Source organism: Leucoraja erinacea, chromosome 22, assembly GCF_028641065.1.
Source record: "Leucoraja erinacea ecotype New England chromosome 22, Leri_hhj_1, whole genome shotgun sequence".
Lineage (NCBI taxonomy): Eukaryota > Metazoa > Chordata > Chondrichthyes > Rajiformes > Rajidae > Leucoraja > Leucoraja erinaceus.
Window position 1 is genome coordinate 9,202,614 of NC_073398.1, and position 24,601 is coordinate 9,227,214.

The following is a 24,601-nucleotide window of genomic DNA, read 5'->3' on the forward strand; positions in this document are numbered from 1 at the left end:
TAGAACTTAATGAGGTCCATTAGAGCAACATGTACAGCCTCCACGAACAGCACTTGTCAGCTTCTTGGATGAGCTGAAGGAAGCTGTTAACTAGGGACCTGGTGAGGTGCTTAAATACTGGAGGAAAGGAAACAGGCCCATTTAGGACCGGTGCTCAGCTAGTGGAGAGAGAGGGGAAGAGAGAGAGAGGGGAAGGGAAAGAGAGAGAGAAAGAAAAGAGAGAGAGAGGGGGGGAAAAGAGAGAGAGAGAAAAAAAAAGAGAGAGAGAGTGTGTGTGTGTGAAAGAGAGGGAGAGAGAGACAGGTGGCTCTTTTATCCTGGCTGTCACGGTTCGGGAAGAAAAAGTATCTGGTTCTCCTGTCATTCCCATGAAAAAACATTTTCTTTCCTTCTCTCTTCCTTGGAAACGAAGTATTTTTTAAACAAAAAAGCAAAAGGGGGAGAATCCTTCCTTCATTTGATTTGTCCCAGTTAGTATTTGTGAGCACCGGAAATCCCCGATTACTTTATTTTGTTGGAAGAAAAAGGGAAAGATATTTTGGCAAACGGAGTGAAAACTTGAGGCGTGTTTGCCTTGTTAACCCTTTCTCGGCAGAGACGCGAGCAGAAGGTAAGTTTAATTATTGTCATGTGCAGCGAATTTGCGTTTTAATGGGTCGCTCGATGCAGGGAATGTTGTGCATGGGCCAGCCTGCTCAAAGCAGAACAGATGCAGCTCTTTTGTCATACCTTTTCAAGGAGCTTTCTTCAAAATCTTCATTAATTTACCCAAGGAAATGTTTGCCTTGGGTGACAGACACAATCTTGCAGTTCGCTCCAGGGAACAAAAGTGCAGTTTTGTTTTGTTTTATTTCTTTGATGCGACAGTGAGCAAGGAGAGGAGGGGAGAGTTTGTGATAATGTTGTTGTTATTTTTCCATGCTGATGATTACAATCCACCTCTTGGTCACCAAAACACATCGTGTGTACAAGCACTTCGGTTGTTTCGGATCGCAGATCTGGGTGGTGTTGTAAAAGTGATGGGGCCTTTTCAACTGTGGCGTTTTGGGATTTTCTGTGAATAATTCATCATGATTATGAAGAGGGGAGGGGATGAATGAGTTGAGAAATGCTATTTTGTCATCGTTTTCACTGTCAAAAAAAAAAACCTCTGGAAATTGCACGATTTTGAAGATAGTCTGCATTCAAATAATTTAATTCATGACAAAACGCAATTACTATCAGGTAATACCTTGTCAGTTCCAATGCAGTCAATCAGTCATAATGTGGTGCATTTTATGACCCGTCTAATTATCATTGCGTTTTTTTGGTGATGGGGGAAAAAGCAGGAATGAATGGATGGCGTGGAGCTGAATTTTAACTATTGATTTCTCCTCTTTCAAATGTACTTATGGCGTATTAGTCATTTAAATCTTCTCCCAGGATTTTTGAAAGAACAATGTATAAGAGCGGTCTGGGCAGTTTGTCAGATGCTCTTGTGAAGGGCTCCAGCTCGCTGGCGTTATTAAAGAATCTATCGGCACGGTCTTAAATAGAGTACTAATTACTGGGAAATGATGTCACTGTACGCAGAAGAATAATCCTATCATTTAATTAGGTGAATGATTTAAACAAAGATTTGCATAGATGCACTAATCATTTCCCATAAATTAGACAGCAGCCAGGGCAAGCGGGGGAAAACAGATCACACGGCTTTTATATGGAAAAGAAATCTCTTCGCCTTGAACATAATTAATTTAATTGTCCTCATTATCTGTTCCATTTGTTTAGTTTTTTTTATTTCCTTTCGCTGTTTCTTCTATGACTGTGTATTGGTTGACAAAGACAGCGATATTTCACAGCGGTATTGTGCAGGGGTGGAGAAGGCTTTTTTAAAATCCACCCCCCACCACCACCACCACACACACACACACATACACACACACACGCATAACCTAACGTGGAATCCCAGATTATTCGGCGCTGCCACTTTTTTTTGATCGTCCTTCCTTGTGTAAAGCGGTCAAATCAACAGTCTGATCCGCAGACTCCGGTTCTGGCCGGACTCGAGAGGTTGGTGTGCAGTTGCATTGGCTTTCTACGGAGGGAGGAGAGGGTCGGTCTGTCTGTCTGTGTGCGAAGGAGAGAGGGACACACACACACACACACACACAAAGCTGGAGTAACTCAGCGGGACAGGCAGCATCTCTGGAGAGAAGGAATGGGTGACGTTTCGGGTCGAGACCCTTCTTCAGACTGAGAGTCGAGGGGGAGAGAGATAAGGGAGGGGTAAGTGTGTGTGTGTGAGAGATAGAGACGGGGGTCGGTCGGTCGTGTGGCGTTTGGCCGCAGCCAAAGCAAGCGGCTGATTGTAACTGTCTCCACGGGGGGAATTGTCTACTGAGGCAGAATCCATCCCATCAGCTGTTGTTTGCTCGAGTCGCCAGCCAGCCAGAGTGTGTGTGTGTGGTGACTATCTCACGCAACGCCGCTGCCCTGCATGTGTGTGTGTGTGTGTGTGCTCTCGTAGCCGCGGTTTCAAGCCAACAACCTCGCCGGCTCAGCATTCCACGATGAAGCTGAATAGGTTTCAGTGCTCCACTCTCTTCAGCTGAGCGGTAAGTTGTTCCTCGATCAGCCGGCCAGCCAGCCCGGCCGGCCAGCAAGCCGAGGGACGAGGTTACCGCCGCCCGGATACCACACCTGTGGCTCGCCGTCAGCCCGGCTCTATCACTGATAGATATCTCCTTAAGGACCTCATTATCTTTAAACTTTATGATACGTGCTTGCTTTTCTTCCCCCGTTTGACCTTGCAAGTGCATTCCCGGTCTTTCTGAAGCGGGTTTCTGTTCATTCTTAACAAGGGCGGCAAGCGAAAAGGCATTATCTGTTGGTTTTAGTTTCTATCAGCCCAAAACTGGGTCTGGAGTGTACAATGGTCTCCACCCACCCCTTTCAATCAATTAATTAATGTCTACGTTCTCGTGCTGACTACTAGCTTGGCTGCAGAGTAAGCCGCCTCTCCTGGTAAGTTGCTGATTTGAAAGCCACGTTTTGTTTTCGAAGTGATTTCTCTCTCCCCCGCCCCTTCCCCCTCTTTAAAGTTGAAGGAGAGTGCTCTGCGCTATATGGCAACTCCGTGCCAGGGAAAGGGGGACGTGTTACAACCGGGCTGTGTAGGAAGGGACTACACCACCGAAAACAGACACAAAATGCTGGAGTAGCGGGCCAGGCAGCATCCCTGGAGAGAACGAATGGGTCTGAAGAAGGGTCTCGACCCGAAACATCACCCGTTCCTTCCATCCCGAGATGCTGCCTGTCCCGTTGAGTTTCTCCAGCATTTGTGTGTCTATCTTCGGTTTAAAACCAGCGTCTGCAGCTCCTTCCTACACATTCTCTACTCTGCTTTCACTCGCGGCCACTTGTATACATTACCAACGCGTAGTCTGAAGGGTCCAGACCCGAAACGTCGCCTATCCATGTTCTCCGGAGATGCTGTCTGTCTGTCTGTCCCGTTGAGTTACTCCGGTACTTGGTGGCCTTTTGTATTGACCAACATCTGCAGTTCCTTGTTTCGACACGTTGGCCCTGCTACCTAGTAATGTACCTTCTTGTAAACCAACATCCGAGTTCCTTGTATCAATGTCCCCGGTTGGGGAGCGATCATTCTGATGTGCAGGAAAGTTTATTACTTTGCCAAGGTTTATTATTGTCACGTGTACTGTTAACTTGGCAACATGTTCGACACGAACATTGTGGGCCGAAGAGCCTGTCCCTGTGCTCTACAGTTCTATATGTTCAGAGGTACAGTGAAAAGCTTTGTTTTGCCTGCTGTTAAATCAGATTAGATAATACCACTCTTAAATATAATCAAGTCAAACTCGTGTACAATAGATAGTGCAGAATATAGTTCTCAGCATTGTAGCGCATCAGTTCCAGAGACAAAGTCCACTGTCAACAATGACCGAGGTGGGACAAGTCTTTGATCATGTTGGCTACTATCCCAGGGGAGTGTGAAGTGTCGATGGCGGGGAGTCTGGTCAGTGCGGTGGACTGGGCTACATCCACATCTCTGCAAATTGTTTGCAATTCCAATTTTTCTTCTTGCAATTCCACAAAAAAAAGCAAATGGGTTTGCCAGTACGGAAAAAAAGGGCCCTTCGGCCCAAACCTGCCCATGCCGACCAAGATGCCCCTTAGAAACATAGAAAATAGGTGCAGGAGTAGGCCATTCGGCCCTTCGAGCCTGCACCGCCATTCAATATGATCATGGCTGATCATCCAACAGTATCCCATACCTGCCTTCTCTCCATACCCCCTGATCACTTTAGCCACAAGGGCTACATCTAACTCCCTCTTAAATATAGGCAATGAACTGGCCTCAACTACCTTCTGCGGCAGAGAATTCCAGAGATTCACCACTCTCTGTGTGAAAAACGTTTTCCTCATCTCGGTCCTAAAAGATTTCCCCCTTATCCTTAAACTATGACCCCTTGTTCTGGAACTACGCTAGTCCCACCTGCCTGCATTTCGCCCATATCCCTCTTATTTATCCGATAATATAATGTCATTCGAGTCTGCGTTTAACAGGATGATGCTTACTGCCAATACCTTTAATAGCTGTTTTTGAAGGATGTCCATCCTGTCACTCTATAGTGGCGGGGTTCACGTGGAAATCTTTGCAATCTTCGCTCTTATTCTTCTTGGAGAGGGGGTGGGGTGAGGTGCGAGGCAGGGGTGGGGGGACATTGAAACCTAGGGTGAGCCGGCTGGCCGGGGGGGGGGGGGGGGGAGTGGGTGAGTGAGTGAGCCGCTTTTTGTGTGTCATCGCTGGCTGCATCATCAAATTGGGTTTCCTGTAGCGAATCTCTCATTGGCCTCCGCCAAGCGCTAACACTTTGCTGCCATGGCAACTGTAATTAAACTGATAAGACTGGGAAAATGTCAGTATCTCGTCGCCTTCCAGCTGCATCTGAGGGAGAGAATTCAGAAAAAAACTGTTTCCCAGCTCCGCCACTTTAAAATATAAAGCTCCCCCCCCCTCCTCTCTCTATTCCACTCTCCCTTCCCAGAGAACGAGGCAGGTTTATCGCCGTGTGTAGTGACTGTCTTCTGGCCGCCAGTCTTTGAACACGAAAGGAACGCGTTTTTTTTGTTTGTTTTTGTTTTAAGATCGCTCCTAGTTCCTTTTTAAAATAAAATATTTTTTGTTTGCCATTTCTTAACGGTCCGATGAGCGTGTTGGCGAGATGGTCTTTGATTCTGTGAGCTCGGCTATGGGACCCGCACTCTCCCCGCTGCTCGTTCACACCTCCTTAAAGATTTATCAATCGGCTCGGGGACTTTTCTAGATAGGCAACGCGTTCAGTGGATTTGAAACTCTTGCGACCCGGAGACTGGTAATGAGTTTAGGGACTTTTCTGTATGTGTGTGTGTGACTGTTGGATGTGTGTTTCAATGGGACAGAGCAGGGGAGGGTAGAATGGGGGAAACCAGCCGTGTTGACAATAGAAGCCGGGGCAGTTTAGCAGTGACCTCAGTTTAAATGGGATAAAGTGGCCGCTGATTGTAACGTTGTGCGGCCACTGTCTATTTATAAACGGACTTGCTGGCTGTCAAATGCTTCTGAGCGGAGCGATTGCATGGATGAAGTGCCGTGCAGTACAATTGTAGTTTTGATCGGGTATATTCTCCTTGTTTGTTTTGCTCATGGACCCTTTTTTTTTTTTTTATCTTCCTTCTCTCCTGTAATATCTCCGAATGTGAATGGGGAAAGGTGCATTTCTGCCAGTAATCACCAAACATTTTTTTTAAAGCTACGAGACCCAGCGATCGGGATAAGTATGTGGCGGAATACTCAGTTCTCAGTATAAAGAGGGGGTTCTTAATCATGGCAGTCCGGGATGGGGGGGGGGGGGGGGGGGATATATGGTGAGGGGAATTAAGTGGTGGGGAGGAGGGGGGTGGTAAGAGGGGAGAAGGAGGGGGGGGGGGGGGGGGGGGGGTCATGTACACTGGGGGAGGGAATCCACAGGTAGGGACATATTGTCATGTCTCACTGCTCCAGAGGGAATCCAGAGCAGGTCTCACCCACTTTTCTCCTACCCCTCACTTTCTCCTCTCCCCCCCCCCCCCCCTGCTTCTCCTCCCCCCCTCTCTTCCCCCCCCCCTTCTCTTTCCCCCCCCCCCCCCTTCTCTCCCCCCCCCCCCTCCTCTCTCTCCCCCCCCTCTCCCTTCTCCTTCTCCCCCCCCCTTCTCTCCCCCCCCCTTCTCCCCCCCCCCCCCCCCCCCCTCCTTCCCCCCCCCCCCCTCCTTCTCCCCCCACCCCCCCCCCTCTCTCCCCCCCCCCCCCTCCCCCCCCCCCCCCCCCCCCCCTCTCCCCTCCCCCCCCCCCCCCCCCTTCTCTCTCTCTCTTCTCTTTTCTTTCTCTCTCTCTCCCCCCCCCCCCCCCCCTCCCCCCCTTCTCTCCCCCCCCCCCCCCCCCCCCCCCCCCCCCCCCCCCCCCCCCCCCCCCCGTCGTCTAACAGGCGATCACAGCGCCGCTGGTTCCGAATCTGTGGCTCATAAGTAGAGGTCTCCAAAGGGATACAGGAGTGGGTGAGTGTGTGTGTGAGAGAGAGAGGGACAGGCAGGCAGGCCGGCAAATGAAGCAGCATTCTGTTCCAATGTCCTGCACTTCGCATTTCATCTGGAAATTGAATATTCAATTGATTAGCTTAGAGCTAACAGTTTAACCTGCCGCGGTGCAAGGAGGCGTTGGACTGAAGGGCTCTGGCGATAACTGGGTCTCTTCTGCCCTTGTTTTCTTTCTCCTCCCTTCTCTAGGTACACAAATGCTCTCGGCTCAGCCGGACGCCAAAGCCAAGGGTTGTGCTGGCTGCAACCGGAAGATTAAAGACCGCTACCTGCTGAAGGCACTCGACAAATACTGGCATGAAGACTGCTTGAAATGTGCCTGCTGTGACTGTCGCTTGGGCGAAGTGGGATCCACGCTTTACACCAAAGCCAACCTTATTTTATGCCGCAGAGATTACCTGAGGTACAACTTTGTTAACGTCTGGGTGTGGGCGTGTGTGGGTGGTGGGGTGGGGAGAGATTTCCCCACCTTTGTGGGGGGGGGGGACTGGTGATGGACTTTTTAAGAATATTATAATTGAACCAAAGTGGAGCTTTATTCAATGAAGTTTACTTTTGTGAGCAGATTTGTCGTCTGTGATCGACAGTCCAGTCTTGCAAATTACTTGGAAGAAACGGTATTGATGTGCTTTTCCCCCCCGTTTGGAATTAAACCTGCGTGACTAACGAAACCGATACATCTCTGATCCTCTGGACCTTTTGCAACTCATTTCACTCCCCCCCCCCCCCAAAAAATCCAAATTAGATATATTATAATCTGCAAATCTCGCCCTATTTGATTAAAGCGACGGAGTTTTAAGGCAAAAACGTAATATTTACGATTCAATATTAGCAATAAGGTTTACAAGTGAAAAGCAACCTTGGATTGTAATGCAATCATCCCATTCATTTATTTTGGGACAGCTTTTTAAGAATTCTAGGTCACTGGTTCTTGTCTCTGTGCAAAGCAGTCTTGTGTGTGTTAGTTCTCCCCCCCCCCCACACACACACACACACACACACACACACACACACACACACACACACACACACACACACAAAGTATCCTTGGCCACTGGAACTTTTTAATTTATTTTCTTTTTTCATATAAAAAAAAAAAAAAGTGAATTTTGCAGCACAGATCAGCTGGTAAGTTTTCAGCTCACAAACTGCCGCACCGCCCTCTAGAGGGTGTTCTGGCTACGAGACCGACAACGTGAACATTTATATTGAGTTGGATCATTACAGTGTTTGGCAGAGGGCCACGCTTTGTGTTCCTGTGTACAGTCTCCGGCCACTTGATTTATTGCGGAATAGCCTGCTACTTTTTTTCCTTTGAGATTGAAGGAAGATGGGCGAGAGAAGGTGGAGGAGAGAGAGTGGCTGGGTGTGTGTGTGGAATTAACTTGATATTGCGCTATTATAATGTGGCATTTCGCTGTTGCTTGTCATGTTTCAACTCTTTCAAGGCAGAAACACTCCGTTTCCCTGCTTATAAAAGTGAAGTTGATTTTTTTTTAAGATGGTACTTGAGTGTGAAATTGCTTAAATATCGCAGAGCAGACTCGAGGGGCCGAATGGCCTAATTCTCCTCCTATGTCTCATGATCTATATTCTTTCTAACGCGTTGCTGTTGGTTCTAAATGTGTCGGGATGGATTGGCATTAGACCAAATGCATCATTGTAGGCTGATCTGTCTTAATTAAATAGCAGTTTGTCCACTCTGCAATATTCTTGCTGCATTTTCCATTCTAATACAGTCTCTGCAGGTTACTTGCATTCTTCTCACTTCAACTTCTTGGGCAAGTGTCCAGCACACCCCACAGTAACTGTTTGATGCAGTGTTTCCAAAAAGGGTGAGCTCACAACTTGTTCTCATTCCCCCTATGTTATAACCATCAGGCAGGCCTTAACATTAGATTATTTGAACACATTTTGGCAGTAAATCTGGGCAGCTGGTAAACTGGTGATGGGGTTTGAGTGTTGAGGGGGTCTTTGTGAAGGGTGTGTCCACCTATTAAAATATTAACCAATGTTAGGCTAGGCTTGGACACGTTAGAGGCAGGAAACGTGTTCCCGATGTTGGGGGAGTCCAGAACCAGGGGCCACAGTTTAAGAATAAGGAGTAAGCCATTTAGAACGGAGACGAGGAAACACTTTTTCTCACAGAGAGTGGTAAATCTGTGGAATTCTCTGCTTCGGAGGGCGGTGGAGGCAGGTTCTCTGGATGCTTTCAAGAAAGAGCTAGATAGGGCTCTTAAAAAATAGCGGAGTCGGGGGATATGGGAAGAAGGCAGGAACAGGGTACTGATTGGGGATGATCAGCCATGATCACATTGAATGTGATCATGGCTCGAAGGGCCGAATGGCCTACACTTGCACCTATTGTCTATTGTTAGCATCTTATCGTCTAGTTTATCCAAAGTTATTTGCTAATAGTAAACTGTCAATGGAACTGTCACATGTGCCAAGGTACAGTGAACTTCTTTTTGAATATAGCGCAGTAACAATCTTGTTATACATAAGCACAATCATACTGTAGAACAAGGTAGGAACAGTAGATTACACTTAATCTAATCCAGTGGTCCATTTAATCTTCGTTAAGATATTGGTCTATAGTAGGGTCCCGAGCTGAAACGTCACCTGTCCATTTTCTTCAGAGTGCTGCCTGACCCGCTGAGTTACTCCTGCCTTTTGTGTCTATCTTTGTATGAACCAGCATCTGATGTTTCTTTTATGTTATATTAAGCTATTGGGTGTGTGTGTGTGCGTATGCATATTCATATTTATTTCGTGTATATGTGTATGCGTATGTATATTTATTTTATGTGTATATTTAATATATTGAGTATGTATATTAAATATAAAATACATGCATACTCCACAGAATTATTTTGTTATTGGCTGCTTTGCAATTTGCAGGAATATTAATGGTGTAATGAAAGATAAAGTTGCTAATAGCTAAATAAATGGGTAGAACTGGTGTCAGAGGACACTTCACTAACACTGCCACAACCATGTGTTAACCAAGCTTTCAATCAAGTGACAACTCGTTTGATCCATCAGCAGGCCAATCATTCACGTTTCAAGGTTAGGTATTGATTCAATACCACCTCTGCTACAGATGTCTTAAGCTTGCAGTATTCTCTATTAACCAATTTAAATCCTCAGTAATCCCCAATTTGTGTTCTGTTTCAAAATTAACCTTGTTTGACTGGAAACGTGACATCAAGACTGCATCAATTTTTGGAATGTACCGTACCCTATTCCTCTTTAAATACCCTGTGACGGGCAGAGTTGTGATTTGGGGAAAAACAAATTTCAGAGCCCGTCTCAAATTTTATTTTTGACATTGGGCATCATACGTTTGGCTTCCATCACCAGCGGCTGGCTTTGTGCAAACATTTGAGGAACGTTGTCCATCTTTAGAATGGTGGCAAGCAATGCAATTTGCAGCCTAAGTTGAATAAATTAACTGGTACTGGCTCATTTCGAGTCACTTCAGGTAGTTGGTTTGACTCTGGTAATTAAGGATACCTACTGGAAATCTGAAGAGAATGGAAATTGTGGCGTTGTCAATTCTGCAGTGCAAGTAGTTTGCAATGCATTCAGAGTAGCAATCGAGAGTCAAGTGTTTAATTGTGATACTGGTGATGGAACAATGAAATTCTAGCTCGCTGCAGCTTTAATGCGGGCCTATTAATGCAATAATGCACAAATAAATACGAATAATCAATAATACAATGAATTAAGTTGAGTGTTTAATTGTCATATGTAACGAAACAGGACAATTAAAATAACCTGTAATCGTAATGGTGCTAGACCGGGGTAGGCAGTGCAATGGAAGCAAAGTCCATAGTAGATCGGTGCTGAGGCAGCATTGTGGATGCTGTTGTCTAGTGTTCAAGAGTTGCTGAGGAGATTACTGGAGGCTCACAGTTTTCAGGCTCGTATACCACCTTCCTGGTTGTGGTATTGAGAAGAGAGCATAGCCAGTGTGTTGTAGTTCTTCGATATTAAACGCCAAGTATGTTTTAAGTACATTATTGACCAGTATTTCACCATACAGCAACTGTTTAATTCTGTTTACCCCTGTAATGTACCACATTGTTATGCACTACAAACAATGTGAGTTCAGAATCGGAACGGAAAATTTAGCAAATGCTTCCAATTGGCAGTATCGTACAAAAATGATAAACTACTATTGTCAAATTGTAAAATTGAGATGTGGAGGAAGGGACTGCAGATACTGGATTAAACCAAAAGCAGACACAAAATGCTGGAATAACTCAGCGGGCCAAGCAGCATCTCTGCATAGAAGGAATGGGAGACGTTTCAGGTTGAGACCCTTCTTTAGACACATTTCAAAATGAGTGCGCTGTTAAGATCTACTGCATCAGAAATGTTCTTAAAAATGCTTTATTTGAGTTTTGCAAAATGAGTTGTTAATTTTGCATTAGCTTTGTCCTTCTTCCTGGCCTGAGTTAAGATAGACATTTTAAGTGGCTTTCTGATCGAGCTGTATTATTATTTTTTAAAAAAAACTTTGAGTGGGGTGTTATTTAGCTTCTGAATTTCTGTCCATATCTGAATTCTGCATCTGTTGGATAGGTTTCCACTGCATTTCGCTGTCTTTCAGGCTTTCCCATTTTACTCAATCAGAAATCCAATTAAAGCATGTGGTTTTTAAACTCTGCAAAAGAAGCAGGAGAAAGTCCAATAAAAATGACTATGTTTTCATTAGCTCGTTTTGCAAAGCTCATAATGCTTTTTGAAGAACTTTCCTGCAAAGAGGTACCCATTTTGAAAAGCAGCCATATCATTTTACAATTTGGCATACGAGTGCACGGTTTAGGTGCATTATTGTCATGTGTACCGAGATACAGTGAAAAGCTTTATGTGCCATCCCGATCATATCTGCCGCGGTTAAGCCGTTCAGACCTTGTAATGTTTCGTACATATAAAGTGAAGTATGTTTTACGCATCTGCCCATCTTGCTTCCTCTGTCAGTGTAGGTCTGCACAGTCAGATGGTCATGTTTGTATAGGATCGCATTCTCTGCCATCTTGGTAATCATTGATGCAAGTAAATTGGTCACAGCTTGTGAGATATAGGAGTTTGTGCATAGACTCTCAGCTATTCGGAGCTAATAGCACAGTGGTAGAGTTGTTGCCTCTCAGCGCCAGAGACCCGGGTTCATTGTACGATCTCCCCTTGACCACGTGGGTTTCCTCCGAGTGCTACGGTTTCCTCCCACATTCCTAATATATGCAAGTTTGTAGGTTAATTGGCTTCTGTAAATTCCTGTCCCTTGTGTGTAGGATAGTGCTAGTGTACGGGGTGATGCTGGTCAGTGCAGACACTGACGGGCTGATGGGCCTGTTTCCGTGCGGTATCTCTAAAGTCTAAGGAGAATCCGGGGATTGTGCTTTAAGGCAGGAATGTGGTGCGAAGGTAAATGATCAACCTTGATATTAAATGATGGACCAAGACCGAGGGCATCTACTACTAATCTCTCTTGTTCTTATGCCAGTGACGTACTGAAATGTGAAACTGGAGGTCACAACACACAATACACTCTTTGAAACGGGCAGGAGGAGCTTCTTTAAAGCAACTGGTTCCCATTCTCAAATCAGCTAGACTCTTTTTGGGTGGTTGTTCTGTGTTCATCTCCATTCACCTGTCCTGATACCTGTATCGTCTTTCCCATTCAAACCCATTCACACGCACAGGTAGCACAGAGTCTCAGCGGCAGAGCTGCGACCTCACAGCCCCAGAGACCCAGGTTCGATCCTGACCTCGGGTGCTGTCTGTGGGCGGAGTGTGCACGTTCTCCCTGCGACCGTGTGGGTTTCCTCCAGGAGCTCCGATTTCCTCCCACATCCCAAAGACGTGTGGGTTTGTAGGTTAATTGGCCCCCTGTAAATTGATCCGTAGTGTGTAACATTTGAAAGTGGGATAACATAGAACTGGCGTGTGGGGAGAGGTCGATGGTCGGCATGGACTCCTTGGGCTGAAGGGCCTGTTTCATGCTGTATATCTCCAAATAAAACATGCAACTGATCGCCTGAAGATAAGTGAACAAACTTCTTGCATCAGAGTCGCGTTTACATGCTGTTCTTTTAAGCCACTAGTTAACATTAATCCAGTTTTTTCCATTGCCTTTTAAATGGAGGTGACTCAGACTTTTTACTGTCAGGAGCTTGTTAAATTGATGCTTGCTATTAGTCTCTGTGAAGGCGAAATAAAAAAGGTCTGTGTGTTAACTGGTGCTCGTTATATAAAGGGATTATGGATAGAAATGCAATTCTTTAGATATCGGTTCTTTTTATTTCCCCAACAATCCCTCAACCAGTGATGTCTGTGATCTTTGAAGAGCCTTTTGGACCCTTTGACCCACCGAGTCCAATCTGACCATTGATCACACTAGTTCACACTTGTTCTATATTACTTCATTTTCCCATCCACTCCCTACACACTAGGGGGCAATTAACCAACAAACACGCACATCTTTGGGATGTGGGAGGAAACCGGAGGAGAACCCACACAATCACAGGGACGGCACCCGAGGTCAGGATCGAACTCTGGTCTCTGGCGCTGTGAGGCAGCAGCTCTGCCACTGTGCCGTCCAATAGGAGAAAGATGGTTGGTTCATTTCAGAATTGCCAATGACGCAAGTACAAGCTGGCAGTGTGTGTTCTCCATTGCCATATGTTTGATTCACTGATACACTTTGACCACCCACTAGTTGTGGCATTTTGAATTACAGCCCACCTCCCCCTGACTCCTAGACGTTGCACTAGTTCCCACTTTGTGACGCCCGCTTTAAATGTCCCCACCTGGTTCCTCACCAGCTGCGGTGCTCTGATCAAAGTTCAAGGCCCAAGTGAGAGCTTTTGCATGTGAGCAGCTCGTATATGACTTGCAAGCATTCATACCTTGACCCAGCACAATCCTCCCCTCCCAGCACCCCTCTCTACACATCTCAAGGACATGTGTTTTAAAGTAAAAACAGTGCTGGAGGAACAGTGCCACAGCGGTAGAGTTGGTGCATCGCAGCGCCAGAGACCCGGGTTCGATCCTGACTACGGGCGCTTGTACAAGCTCCGTACATACGTTCTCCCCGTGACCTCGTGGGTTTTCCCCGGGTGCTCCAAATTCCTCCCACATTCCACAGATGTACAGGTTTGTAGGTTAATTTGCTTTGGTAAAGATTATAAATAGACCCTAGTGTGTAGGATAGTGCTAATGTACGGGGATATCACTGGTCGGCATGGACTGGCAGGGCCGAAGGGGCTGTTTCTACGCTGTATCTCTGACCTAAACTTGGAGGGTCAGGCAGCATCCGTGGAGGGATGTTTCGAGTCGGGACCCTTCAGATCCAATGAGTTCCTCCAGCATTTTGTATTTTACTCGGGATTCCAGCATCTGCGGCTTCTTGTATCAATAGGATATTCTTTGTTGCTGCTCTCAATCATAGCAGCAGCACAAACATAAAACCTTCTGTAGCTTCTGTTGCCTCTAAAGATAGGAGCTACCCCCCTTTGATTCCACTATCTGAGCTTGTACAGAATCCAGTTAAACTCCCAAGTCTGACAATCTCCAAACAGTGTATCTGTGTGCCATCCTCTCATCAGCTAGAGAGTGGTCCTAACCTCCCATCTGCCTCAGTGGGCACCTTTGAACTATCTTTCATTGGACTTTATCTGGCACTGAATGCACTCTTTATCCGTGTGCTGTGGTCAGCTTGATTGTAAACATGTGTAGTCTTTTCTCACGTAAGCAACTCGTGTGGTAAGGATTGTGACTAGATTTGCAGAGATGAACTTTGCGGGACAGGCAGCACCTCGGGACAGGCAGCACCTCTGGAGAAAAGGAATGGGTGACGTTTCAGGTCGAGATCCTTCTTCAGACTAGTAGTAGAGTGGGTAAACGGTGGGGTGAAAATGCACTGGGGTGTTGCAATGTAGAAGTTAACCACAGATTATTATTGTCACACGTACTGAGATACAGTGAATCGTTTTTGTTGAGTGCTATCCAGTCAAAGAAAAGACTATACATGATTGCAATCGGAGCACCGATTTGGTGCGAGAAAATCCGATTAAAGATACTCCGAAGGCTTCCAGTGAGGTAGATAGGTGGTTAAGACATATCACTCTAGCTGATGAGCCTGATAACGGCTGAGAAGAAAGTGTCCCTGAATCTGGAGGTATGTGCTTCAAACGTCTGTACCTCCTGCCTGATAGGAGAGTGGTGAGTGAGTGGGGTGAGACTGGTCCTTGATTAAGCTGGTGGCCTTGCCGAGGCAGCGTGAAGTGAACGGAGGCCAGTTTGTGTCGTGGTCTGGGCCACGTCCCCAACTCTCTGCCATTTCCTGTGGTCTTGAAACTTGCTACTTTGTCAGACGAGCTGCTGTGCCTTTGATTTGGTAATGCATTGCTCCCATCCACTAGTTGCGGCATTTCAAATTAGTAGACCATCTCCCACTGATTACATAGCGGTTACTCCATCTACACTGCATTCCTGCTTGTAACACATCGTCTGAGTTTCACTGTCCGGTTCGGCACCAGCCTCGGTGCTGAAACTAAATTCAAGGCCCAGGTAAGATCATTTTCATGTGAGCCGGACCTATCTTGTTTGCGAGCATTCGAACCTTGATGCAGCCACAATCCTCCCGTGACTCTCTATACAGCTCACTAGTTTATTTTGGAGATACAGCACGAAAACTGGCTCTTTGGACCATCGAGTCCATGGCGACCAGTGAGCCTCCCACACTAACACTATCCTCCACACTAGGGACAATTTACAATTTTACTGAAGGCAATTAACCTGTTGGTCTTTGGAGTGTGGGAGGAAACCGAAGCACCCAGAGGATACCCACATGGTTACGGGCAGAATGTACAAACTCCGTACAGACAGCACCCGTGGTCAGGATCGAGCTCTCGTGTCTCCGGCGCTGTAAGGCAACAGCACTACAGCTGCACCACCATGCGGACCGCTCGGTAGAATATGTTCTCACAGGAAAATTGACTACGGGTGCTGCCTGTGCAGAGTTTGCACGGTCTCCCCGTGATCATGTGGATTTTCCCTGTGTGTTCTGGTTTCTTCACACACTAAAAAACGTGCATGTTTGTAGGTTAATTGGCTTCCGTATAGATTGTAAATGGGCCCTAGTGTGTAGGAGGGTGCTAATGTATTGGGTGATCATTGATCAGTGTGGGCTGAAGGGCCTGCTTCCGTGCTGTTTGTCGAAACTAAGGCACAAAGTGCTGGAGTAACTCAGTGGGTCGGGCAGTATCTCTGGAAAAACATGGATAGGTGACATTTCAGGTCGGGATCCTTCTTGCTGTCTTGTCTTGTGCGTGCATGCCGTCAGAGGAACCTCTCCTCCTTAGCTGTGTATTTTTGGTGAAGCAAACACTAGCATCTTGAACGGCTAACAGTAAATTGTGCATTGCCAAAGGCTCTTCACATTGTTGCCCTGCAACATTAAAAAATGGACACAAAGTGCTGGCGTAACTTAATGGGTTTGGCAGCATCTGTAGAGAACATGGATAGATGACGTTTCAGGTCGGCCGAATGTCGCCCATTGATGTTCTCCAGAGATACTGTCTGACCTGTTGTTTCACTCCAATACATTTTCCTGGTACATCAGCTTCTACAGTTCCATGTGTCTTCCATTCAACACACTGGATTTATCTGCAGTGTTCAAATGATTCGAGGCTGGCTCTCCAATCCCCGAGCACCCAAACAACTCCACCGGTACTCTGCCTAACCTGCAGCAAGTTCTAGTCCTGGTCCACTACTGTTCATTCTGTTCGATTATTGCTTTGAGGGGGAATAGCAAGCCTTTCATTTCTCACTCACGGTTCTCTCCCACGAACCTTGCCTGGAACTTTGAATTGATCCACAACGGGCATTGATTTTGAGTTCTTGTCATCTTCAATGCCTTTCCCAAAATCTTCCAGCTCTCTATCCCAATTTCTTTAATTGCCCTCATGGAATCTTTTTACCCACCCTACCCTTTGACTCGATGTCCACCTCTTGTTTTACCATAATTGTGGGTTCTTTGGAGGTTTTTTTACTCTGAAGCAGATTTTTCTCTTGCTGATGTGTATATAGCACCTTGCTTTAAATGCGTGATTGATTTGTGTTTAGAAAAATATGCTTATCTTTTTACTACCAAAGTTTAATTTCCACACTCCTATTTCAGAGTAACTCGCTCTGATTTCTGGCTGGCACCTTGTGGTCACGTAGTTGTGTGTGGTACCCGCCGTGCGTTAGATTTGCACGCTGCCTTTTGATTTACGCACAACTTTTGAAGCACGTAGCCTCCCGCTTAAAACACCAGATGCTTTTGGAGTATTGTGGGTGGAGAAGGAATGGTCAACTTGTTTTCACTTTTATCTCTGGGGGGAGAAATGGATGGCGTGTCTTTCCCCAGGTTGCTTCACTCTTTGTCCAGGAGAGAACTGCAGATGCTGGTTTAAATCGAAGGTAGACACAAAGTGCTGGAGTAACTCAGCGTGCCAGGCAGCATCTCTGGAGAGAAGGGGTGGGTGACGATTCGGGGCGCAACCCTTCTTCACTCTGTATTGTACAAACTCTGTACTGGCAGCGCCTGTCGTCAGGATCGAAACCAGGTCCCTAGCACTGTAAAGGGCCTGTCCCACTGACGTGACCTTTACAGCGACTGCCTTTGACCTCCAAGCTCGAGGGCACTTGCATGAAAACCCACGAGTAAAAAAATATCGATTTTTTTTTTCCATGGGCATTTTTTTCAGCATGTTGGAAAAATACGCCACGACCTAGCTGAGGCCTCGAGTACGCGGGGACTACTCTTGAGCATGAAGGAGAGTTACAAAGACCTCCTAGGACCTCGTGTCGATCATGCTGTAAGTATGAGTGGAGGGCAAACTCCTCTGAACTCGCGGATTAGGTCACCGCAGTGGGGCAGCCCCTTAAGGCAGCAACTCTACCGCTGCACTCTGTGGAAGGATGGTTGAAAAAGTCTGATAACCGAGGGAAAGATGTTGTTCCTCAGTCTGGGGGGTTCACTTTCAAGCTTCTGTGCCGACTGCCCGATGGGAGCGGGGGAAGGAATGACCAGGTTGGGAAAGGTCTTTGATTATGTTGGCTGTTCTCTTGAGGCCATGTGGCATTTAGATGGTATCAATGGTGAAGAGTCTGGCCTTGAGGAGGGTCCCAACCCAAATTGTCACCTGTCCACAGTCTCCAGAGATGCTGTCTTATCGGCTGAGTTGCTTCAACACTGCCTTTATTTTTCTTTATAAACCAGCACCTACAGTTGATCTTTTCTCCATGTTTGGTCAGTGTGATGATGTACATGAAGTGGGTGAGAAGGAACTGCAGATGCTGGTTTAAATCGAAGGTAGACACAAAATGCTGGAGTAACTCGGTGGGTGAGGCAGCACCTATGGAGAGAAGGAATGGATGATGTTTCGGGTCGAGAGATGCTGCCTCACCCGCTGAGTTACTCCAACATTTTGTGTCTATGGTCTACATGAATATGCTTCAAGATGCAAGAATTGGTCAGGAAGTGTTTACAGCTGAGGACCTATTAGTTTGATCTAAATGCAATTGAATAGTTTTGCTTGCTAAACCCTGTTCATTTAAAATGGTAATTAAACACTCTGCTGTTGAGGACTGAGGAGTAAATGAATGTACTTCGCTCATTTGACAGAATCTGCCTGTTCGGTTTTAATTCGAGTGTGCTGAGCGAAAGTATTCTTCAAAGTCTGCTTTCTTCTGAGATGGAGTTTATATGAAAGTAAAAATGCTGGCGTTGACAGTTGTGAGAAAGCTTTTTTTCTGTGTAGGAATTTGATGCCTGTCCTGTTGTCCATTCCTTGTAAAAATCGGGTGCGTACACAAGTTGTAAATCCTGATGAACACACTAACTGGTCTCTCTTTCATCCTGTGCCTTTGTTCACCCATCTACTGATCAACCCTCCTCGCAAATATCCACCTATCACTCGACAGACTTTGTCCCGCCCCCACCTCCATTCCAGCTTTCTCTTTCCCCTCCCCCCACCCAAATACAATTAGTCTGAAGAAGGGTCCCGACCTGAACTGTTGTTTGTCCACTCCCTCCACAGAGGCTGCCTTACCTGCCGAGTTCTTCCAGCATGTTGTATTTTAGTTAAAAGAACTAGAAGGATGTAGAGGTTTAGAGAGATATAGGCCAAACGCACGCAGATGGGAGCTGTGCAGGTGGGACATGTTGGCCGGTGTGGGCAAGTTGGGTCTAAGGGCTTGTTTCCACACTGTAAGACTCAGTAAGACTCTGACTACAGCTGCTATTTAAATATTATACTCGTCACCATTTGGATGCATCTATAACAACATCCAGGGTGTTGCATAACTAGTTTGAATAATATTTGGGGAAATGCTTCACTGGCCATAGATTGTGAGGTTCGTGCTCTGTGATTCAGTTATACAACACGGAAACATGTCCTTCGGCCCAACTCGTCCATGCCGGCCAAATTGCCCCACTGGTTCAATTTGCCAGCGTTTGGACCAATTCCTGCAAACTCGTTCACACTAGTTCTATGTTGCCCCACGTTCTCATCCACTCCCTGCACACTGGGGGCAATTTATAGAAGGCCAATTCACCTGCGCACACGCGCGCCTTTAGGATGTGGGAGGAAACTGGAGCACCTGGAGGAAACTCGCAGAGAGAACGTGCAAACTCCACACAGACAGCACCCGAGGTCAGGATTGAGCATGGGTCTCCGGCACTGTGACGCAGCTGCTCTGCCACCAGCATCACTGTGCCACCCAAGGTTACTGTGGGTGTTTGAAATGATAATGCCTCCATGTGGGACCTGGTTGCAGCTCGCAGGATCCTTGGCAAGTCCTTGGGCAATGAGAGTAGATTATAAGATGCAGTTAATTCACATTCAATTGTTGCCAGACAGCAGGGAGATAGGCCCTTCAGCCTAACTCATCCATGCTGACCAAGATGCCCTATCTAAGTTAGCTCCATGTGCCTGCATTTGGCCCATATCCCTTTAAACTCTTCATATTTATGTACCTGTCCAAGTGTATTTTAAATGTTGTTATAGTACCTGCCACAATTACCACCTCTGGCAGCTTGTTCCATTTACCCACCATTCTCTGAATGAAAAACAAGTCCCTCGGTTTCCTATTAAACTTCGCCACTCTCACCTTAAACCTATCGCCTCCAGTTCTTGATGCCCCTATCTGGAGTAAAATACTTTGAATTCCCCTTGTGATCTTTTACACCTCTGAGATCAGCCGTTATCCTCCTGCACTCCAAGGCATAAGGTCCTAGCCTGCCCAACCTCTTCCTATAGCTCAGGCCCTCGAGTCCTGACATCCTCCTAATCTTCTCTGCACTCTTTCCAGCTTGATAACATCCTTGCTCTAGCAGGGTGACCAAAACTGTCCTCCCTGTGACCCCGCAGGATTGCTCTGGGTTTTTTCAGTTTCCTCCTGTCGTTCGATCTACTGGGAAGATAGTTTGAGCGTGTTGGAAGTGTGCATGGTTGCAGTTTGTCATCAGACAGCCTACAGTTGGGTAGAGAGAGGTGCTGGTTTGTGACTTTCATAAGTTCTAGGAGCAGAATAGGGTCGATCAACCCATCAAATCTACTCCACAATTCAATCATGGCTGATCTATCTTTCTCTCCCATTTCCATTCTCCTCCCCATAATCCCATAATCAAGACATTGACCCTCGATATATTAGATAGGGAGTTACGAAGGGCTGATGAGTTTTATTTCTTGCATCTGTGAAATCACTTAACCTCAACCATTGACTTCAGAAGAGGGAATAAAATGCTAAATTCCTGCAGAAATGTTGCAAATGGTAAAAATGTGCACCACCAGTTACTTGTGTTGCTTTCAAAGCCTCAACATTCTGCAGCTTGAGCATCAGAGGGTGTAGTCTGTAATGTGTAGTGATTTAGGGGAGCTTTGCAGCCAATTTGAGCCCAGCAAGGTCTTGTAAACAGCAAATATAAGCAGCTAGGTATTTTGTTAAAAAAATGTCCCAGTGGCGCAGGGGTAGAGTTGCTGCCTTGCAGCGCCAGAGACCCGGGTTTGCTCCTGACTGTGGGTACTTGACTGCACGGAGTTTGTGCGCTCTCCCTGTGATCATGTGGGGTTTTCCCCAGGTGCTTCACACTCCAAAGACGATCGGGACGAAGTAATTTGCCTTCGGTAAAATTGTAAGTTGTCCCTAGTGCTAGTGTATGGGGGATCGCTGGTCAGCGTGGACTCGATGGGCTGAAGGGCCTATTTCCGCATTGTATCTGTGAACTAAACTAAGACTTGAGTGTTTTAATTTTTTCCAAAATGACACTACTGTTGGGCCATTGGGCTAGATTGTTGGATATCCTGTGGTGGTAAACTCCCATCTGTTCTTTCGGCACTGGTTCCAGACTGCACTTTCCATTTGAAAGACTGTGAATTACTTGGTGCTTCCGTTAACAATACTCCCAGGCACGCGCTGCCAGGGGTGGAGGCAGATATACGATAGTGATTTTTCAGAGGCTTTTAGATGGCACTCTCGGTAAGATTGCAGTAATTTAAGAAATCTTAATGCTTGTTGCAATGTTGACATTACGAGGCAGATTGATTCGAGGAAGAGTTATTTTGAAATCTTTTGGTCACAAATGATTTATTATGGCGTCCACCGACTGTTTACATATCTATTGTGCTGCTACAAGTAAGAATTTCATTGTTCTGTTTTGGGACATATGATGATAAAACACTCTTGAGATATTTATAGAATGGCACAATGCAGAAACAGGCCTTTTGGCTCACAATGTCTGTGCCGAACATGATGTCAAGTTAAACCAATGTCCTCTGCCTCCATGTGATCCCTCTATTCCCTGCATATCCATGTGCCTATCTAAAAGCCTCTGAAATATCACTATCGTATCTGCCTCCACCACCATCCCCGGCAGCACGTTCCAGGCACCCACCATTCTGTGTAAAAAATAATTAAAAAATAAAAACTTGCCTGGGACATCTTCAAACTTTGCCACATTTTACTTTAAAGCTATTCTCTCTGGTCTTTAATATTTCCATCCTGGGAAAAATATCTGACCGTCTATGCTTCTATCGGGTCTCTCCTCTTGTCTGAAGAAGGGTCTCGACCTGAAACGTCACCCATTCCTTCTATCCAGAGATGTTGCCTATCCCGCTGAGTTACTTCAGCATTTTGTGTCTATCTTCAGTGTAAACCAGCATCTGCAGTTCCTTCCTAGACATTGGCAACGTTAGTAATTTTAAACTAAGAATACCCAGGTACATTTTGTTTGTGCACAGTACTTTCCTGTATTTATTTCACAATATATAAATCTGAAAGCATGTTTGACAGGGGATACTGAGGCTCAACTCTCACAGAGAATTGTGAGTCTGTGGAATTCCCTGCCTCAGAGGGCGGTCGAGGCCGGTTCTCTGGATACTTTCAAAAGAGAGCTAGATAGGGTTCTTAAAGATAACGGAGTCAGGGGATATGGGAAGAAGGCAGGAACAGGGTACTGATTGGGGATGATCAGCCATGATCACATTGAAGGAGTCAGATGTGGCCTTGTGGCTAAAGGGATCAAGGGGTTTGGAGAGAAAGCAGGTACAGGATACTGAGTTGGATGATCATGAATGGCGGTGCAGGCTCGAAGGGCCGACTGGCCTACTCCTGCACCTATTGTCTATGGTGGTGGCCGATTGGGAAAGGGGGAGATGCAGCAAGACCTGGGTGTCATGGTACACCAGTCATTGAAGGTAGGCATGCAGGTGCAGCAGGCAGTAAAGAAAGCGAATGGTATGTTAGCTTTCATTGCAAAAGGATTTGAGTATAGGAGCAGAGAGGTTCTACTGCAGTTGTACAGGGTCTTGGTGAGACCACACCTGGAGTATTGCGTACAGTTTTGGTCTCCAAATCTGAGGAAGGACGTTATTGCCATAGAGGGAGTGCAGAGACGGTTCACCAGACTGATTCCTGGGATGTCAGGACTGTCTTATGAAGAAAGACTGGATAGACTTGGTTTATACTCGCTAGAATTTAGGAGATTGAGAGGGGATCTTATAGAAACTTACAAAATTCTTAAGGGTTGGACAGGCTAGATGTAGGAAGATTGTTCCCGATGTTAGGGAAGTCCAGGACAAGGGGTCACAGCTTAAGGATAAGGGGGAAATCCTTTAAAACCGAGATGAGAAGAACTTTTTTCACACAGTGGTGAATCTCTGGAACTCTCTGCCATAGAGGGTAGTTGAGGCCAATTCATTGGCTATATTTAAGAGGGAGTTAGATGTGGCTAAGGGGATCAGGGGGTATGGAGAGAAGGCAGGTACGGGATACTGAGTTGGATGATCAGCCATGATCATATTGAATGGCGGTGCAGGCTCGAAGGGCCGACTGGCCTACTCCTGCACCTAATTTCTATGTTTCTATGTCTAAAACCTGGTTCAACAAAGTAACCTGCTGCTTCTGTGACAACTTGAATCGTACAGCATGGAAACGGGCCCTTCAGCCCAACTTGCCCGCGCCGACTGAGATATCCCATTGGATTCCAGGTGTTTATTTAAAGCCTTTTTCTTGCATGCCTTTTTAGAAGATTAAAATAACATGCAGGATAAAAAGTTTTCTCCCCCTTATTCAAAGTTTAAAAACTATATTAATATTTTTCCTCCAATTTGTTTCATAAATGTGTAATTTATTTCCCAACTGTGTATCTGCAGCTGAACTCACTTGTTGGTTTAGTTGCACCCTTGTGTTTGACAAGATGTTTAAAGGTTAATGTTTTAGTCTCTTTTTTATTTCTAATATATATACTTGTTTCACTGCCAAAAAGAACTGCTTGATTTCAGCGTTCATCTGCACACAGGGCTCCAGTTCTTGACCCGTGTGCTGGCCAAGGAGACATTTATCAATTTTGAATAAATAGTGTAACATACTGTTTGAACAGTGCACACTGTGTCGGCCAAAACAAATGTTAAGTATTCCGGAAATGTAAATTAAACTCCTTGAAATGCCATCGGGTCTTTTTAATAGATTTTTTTTTTTTGTGGAAAATATTGAGACCATATTTGCTGAAATAGATCCTTTACAATATCACGGATTTAAGTGCGCAGCTTGTAACCGCATGAAATTACCTGCACATTGGTGCTTGAGTTTTAATATTCTTTCCCCACGATATAATTTTAACATTGATTCCAAAGTTTTTATTTTTAAGCCATTTCTGAAGGTTAACTTCACAACGCGTATTAAAATAACATGCAGGATAAATAGTTTATCTTGTTCAAAGTTTAAGGCTAAATTAGTGTGAATATGGGGCCAATATTTCAATAAGGGTCAGTTTAATATGTTTGGTAGACACAAGAAGCTGCAGATGCTGGTTTACAGAACAAAATGCAAAGTGCTGGAGTAACTCGGCCGGTCAGGCAGCATCTCTAAAGAACATTGGGTCTGTCTGAAGAAGGCTCTTGACCCGAAACATCACCTATCCATGTCTTCCAGAGATGATCCCTGACCTGCTGAGTTACTCCAGCACTTTGTCTTTAATATGTTTAGTGTTGTCATTTATAATTTCCTTTACCTAATGTGCGATCCACTAGACGTTTTGCTCAGTGAGAACTAATCATTTCTGTGCGCTATCAAATGAAAAGACTGCCTTTTTCTTTTTCGGGGGGGGGGGGGGGGGGAAGGAAGTATTAATTGAGATGAATGACAATGTTTAAAATGATGCAAAACAAAATCCTCGACCACAGCCATTTATTAATTATCAGCTCAAATCAATGCAATCTTCTGTGCCTGTCATAATCCATTAACTTCCTCCTAGGTAGAGTCACTAACCAGAGGCAGCAGTTGACATCCTGAGATTCTCCCTGGTTATACTTAGAATGCACACTCTCCTGTATGTTTAGAGATAAAGCACGGAAACAGGCCCTTCGGCCCCCTGAGTCCGCACTGACCAGCGATCACCCCGTACTCTGGCATTATCCTACACACTTGA

General features: G+C 45.8%; 1 protein-coding gene across 7 annotated transcripts in view; it reads left to right on the top strand.

The window, feature by feature from the left end:
• The first annotated feature begins 250 nt into the window (after positions 1-250).
• The window catches only part of lmo3 (LIM domain only 3), a 76,496-nt gene continuing 52,145 nt past the window's right edge, over positions 251-24,601 (top strand). The window contains exons 1-2 of one of the 7 annotated variants that reach the window (XM_055652896.1): positions 251-610; positions 6,805-7,018. In XM_055652896.1, the coding sequence (XP_055508871.1) occupies positions 6,813-7,018 (206 nt within the window). In that variant the 5' untranslated portion in view covers positions 251-610; positions 6,805-6,812. Of the gene's footprint in view, positions 611-1,909; positions 2,053-2,106; positions 2,269-2,317; positions 2,598-2,712; positions 3,007-5,027; positions 5,379-5,797; positions 5,821-6,804; positions 7,019-24,601 lie in introns of those variants that run through there. The other 6 variants (XM_055652901.1, XM_055652898.1, XM_055652895.1 and 3 more) reach the window with 6 other exon arrangements.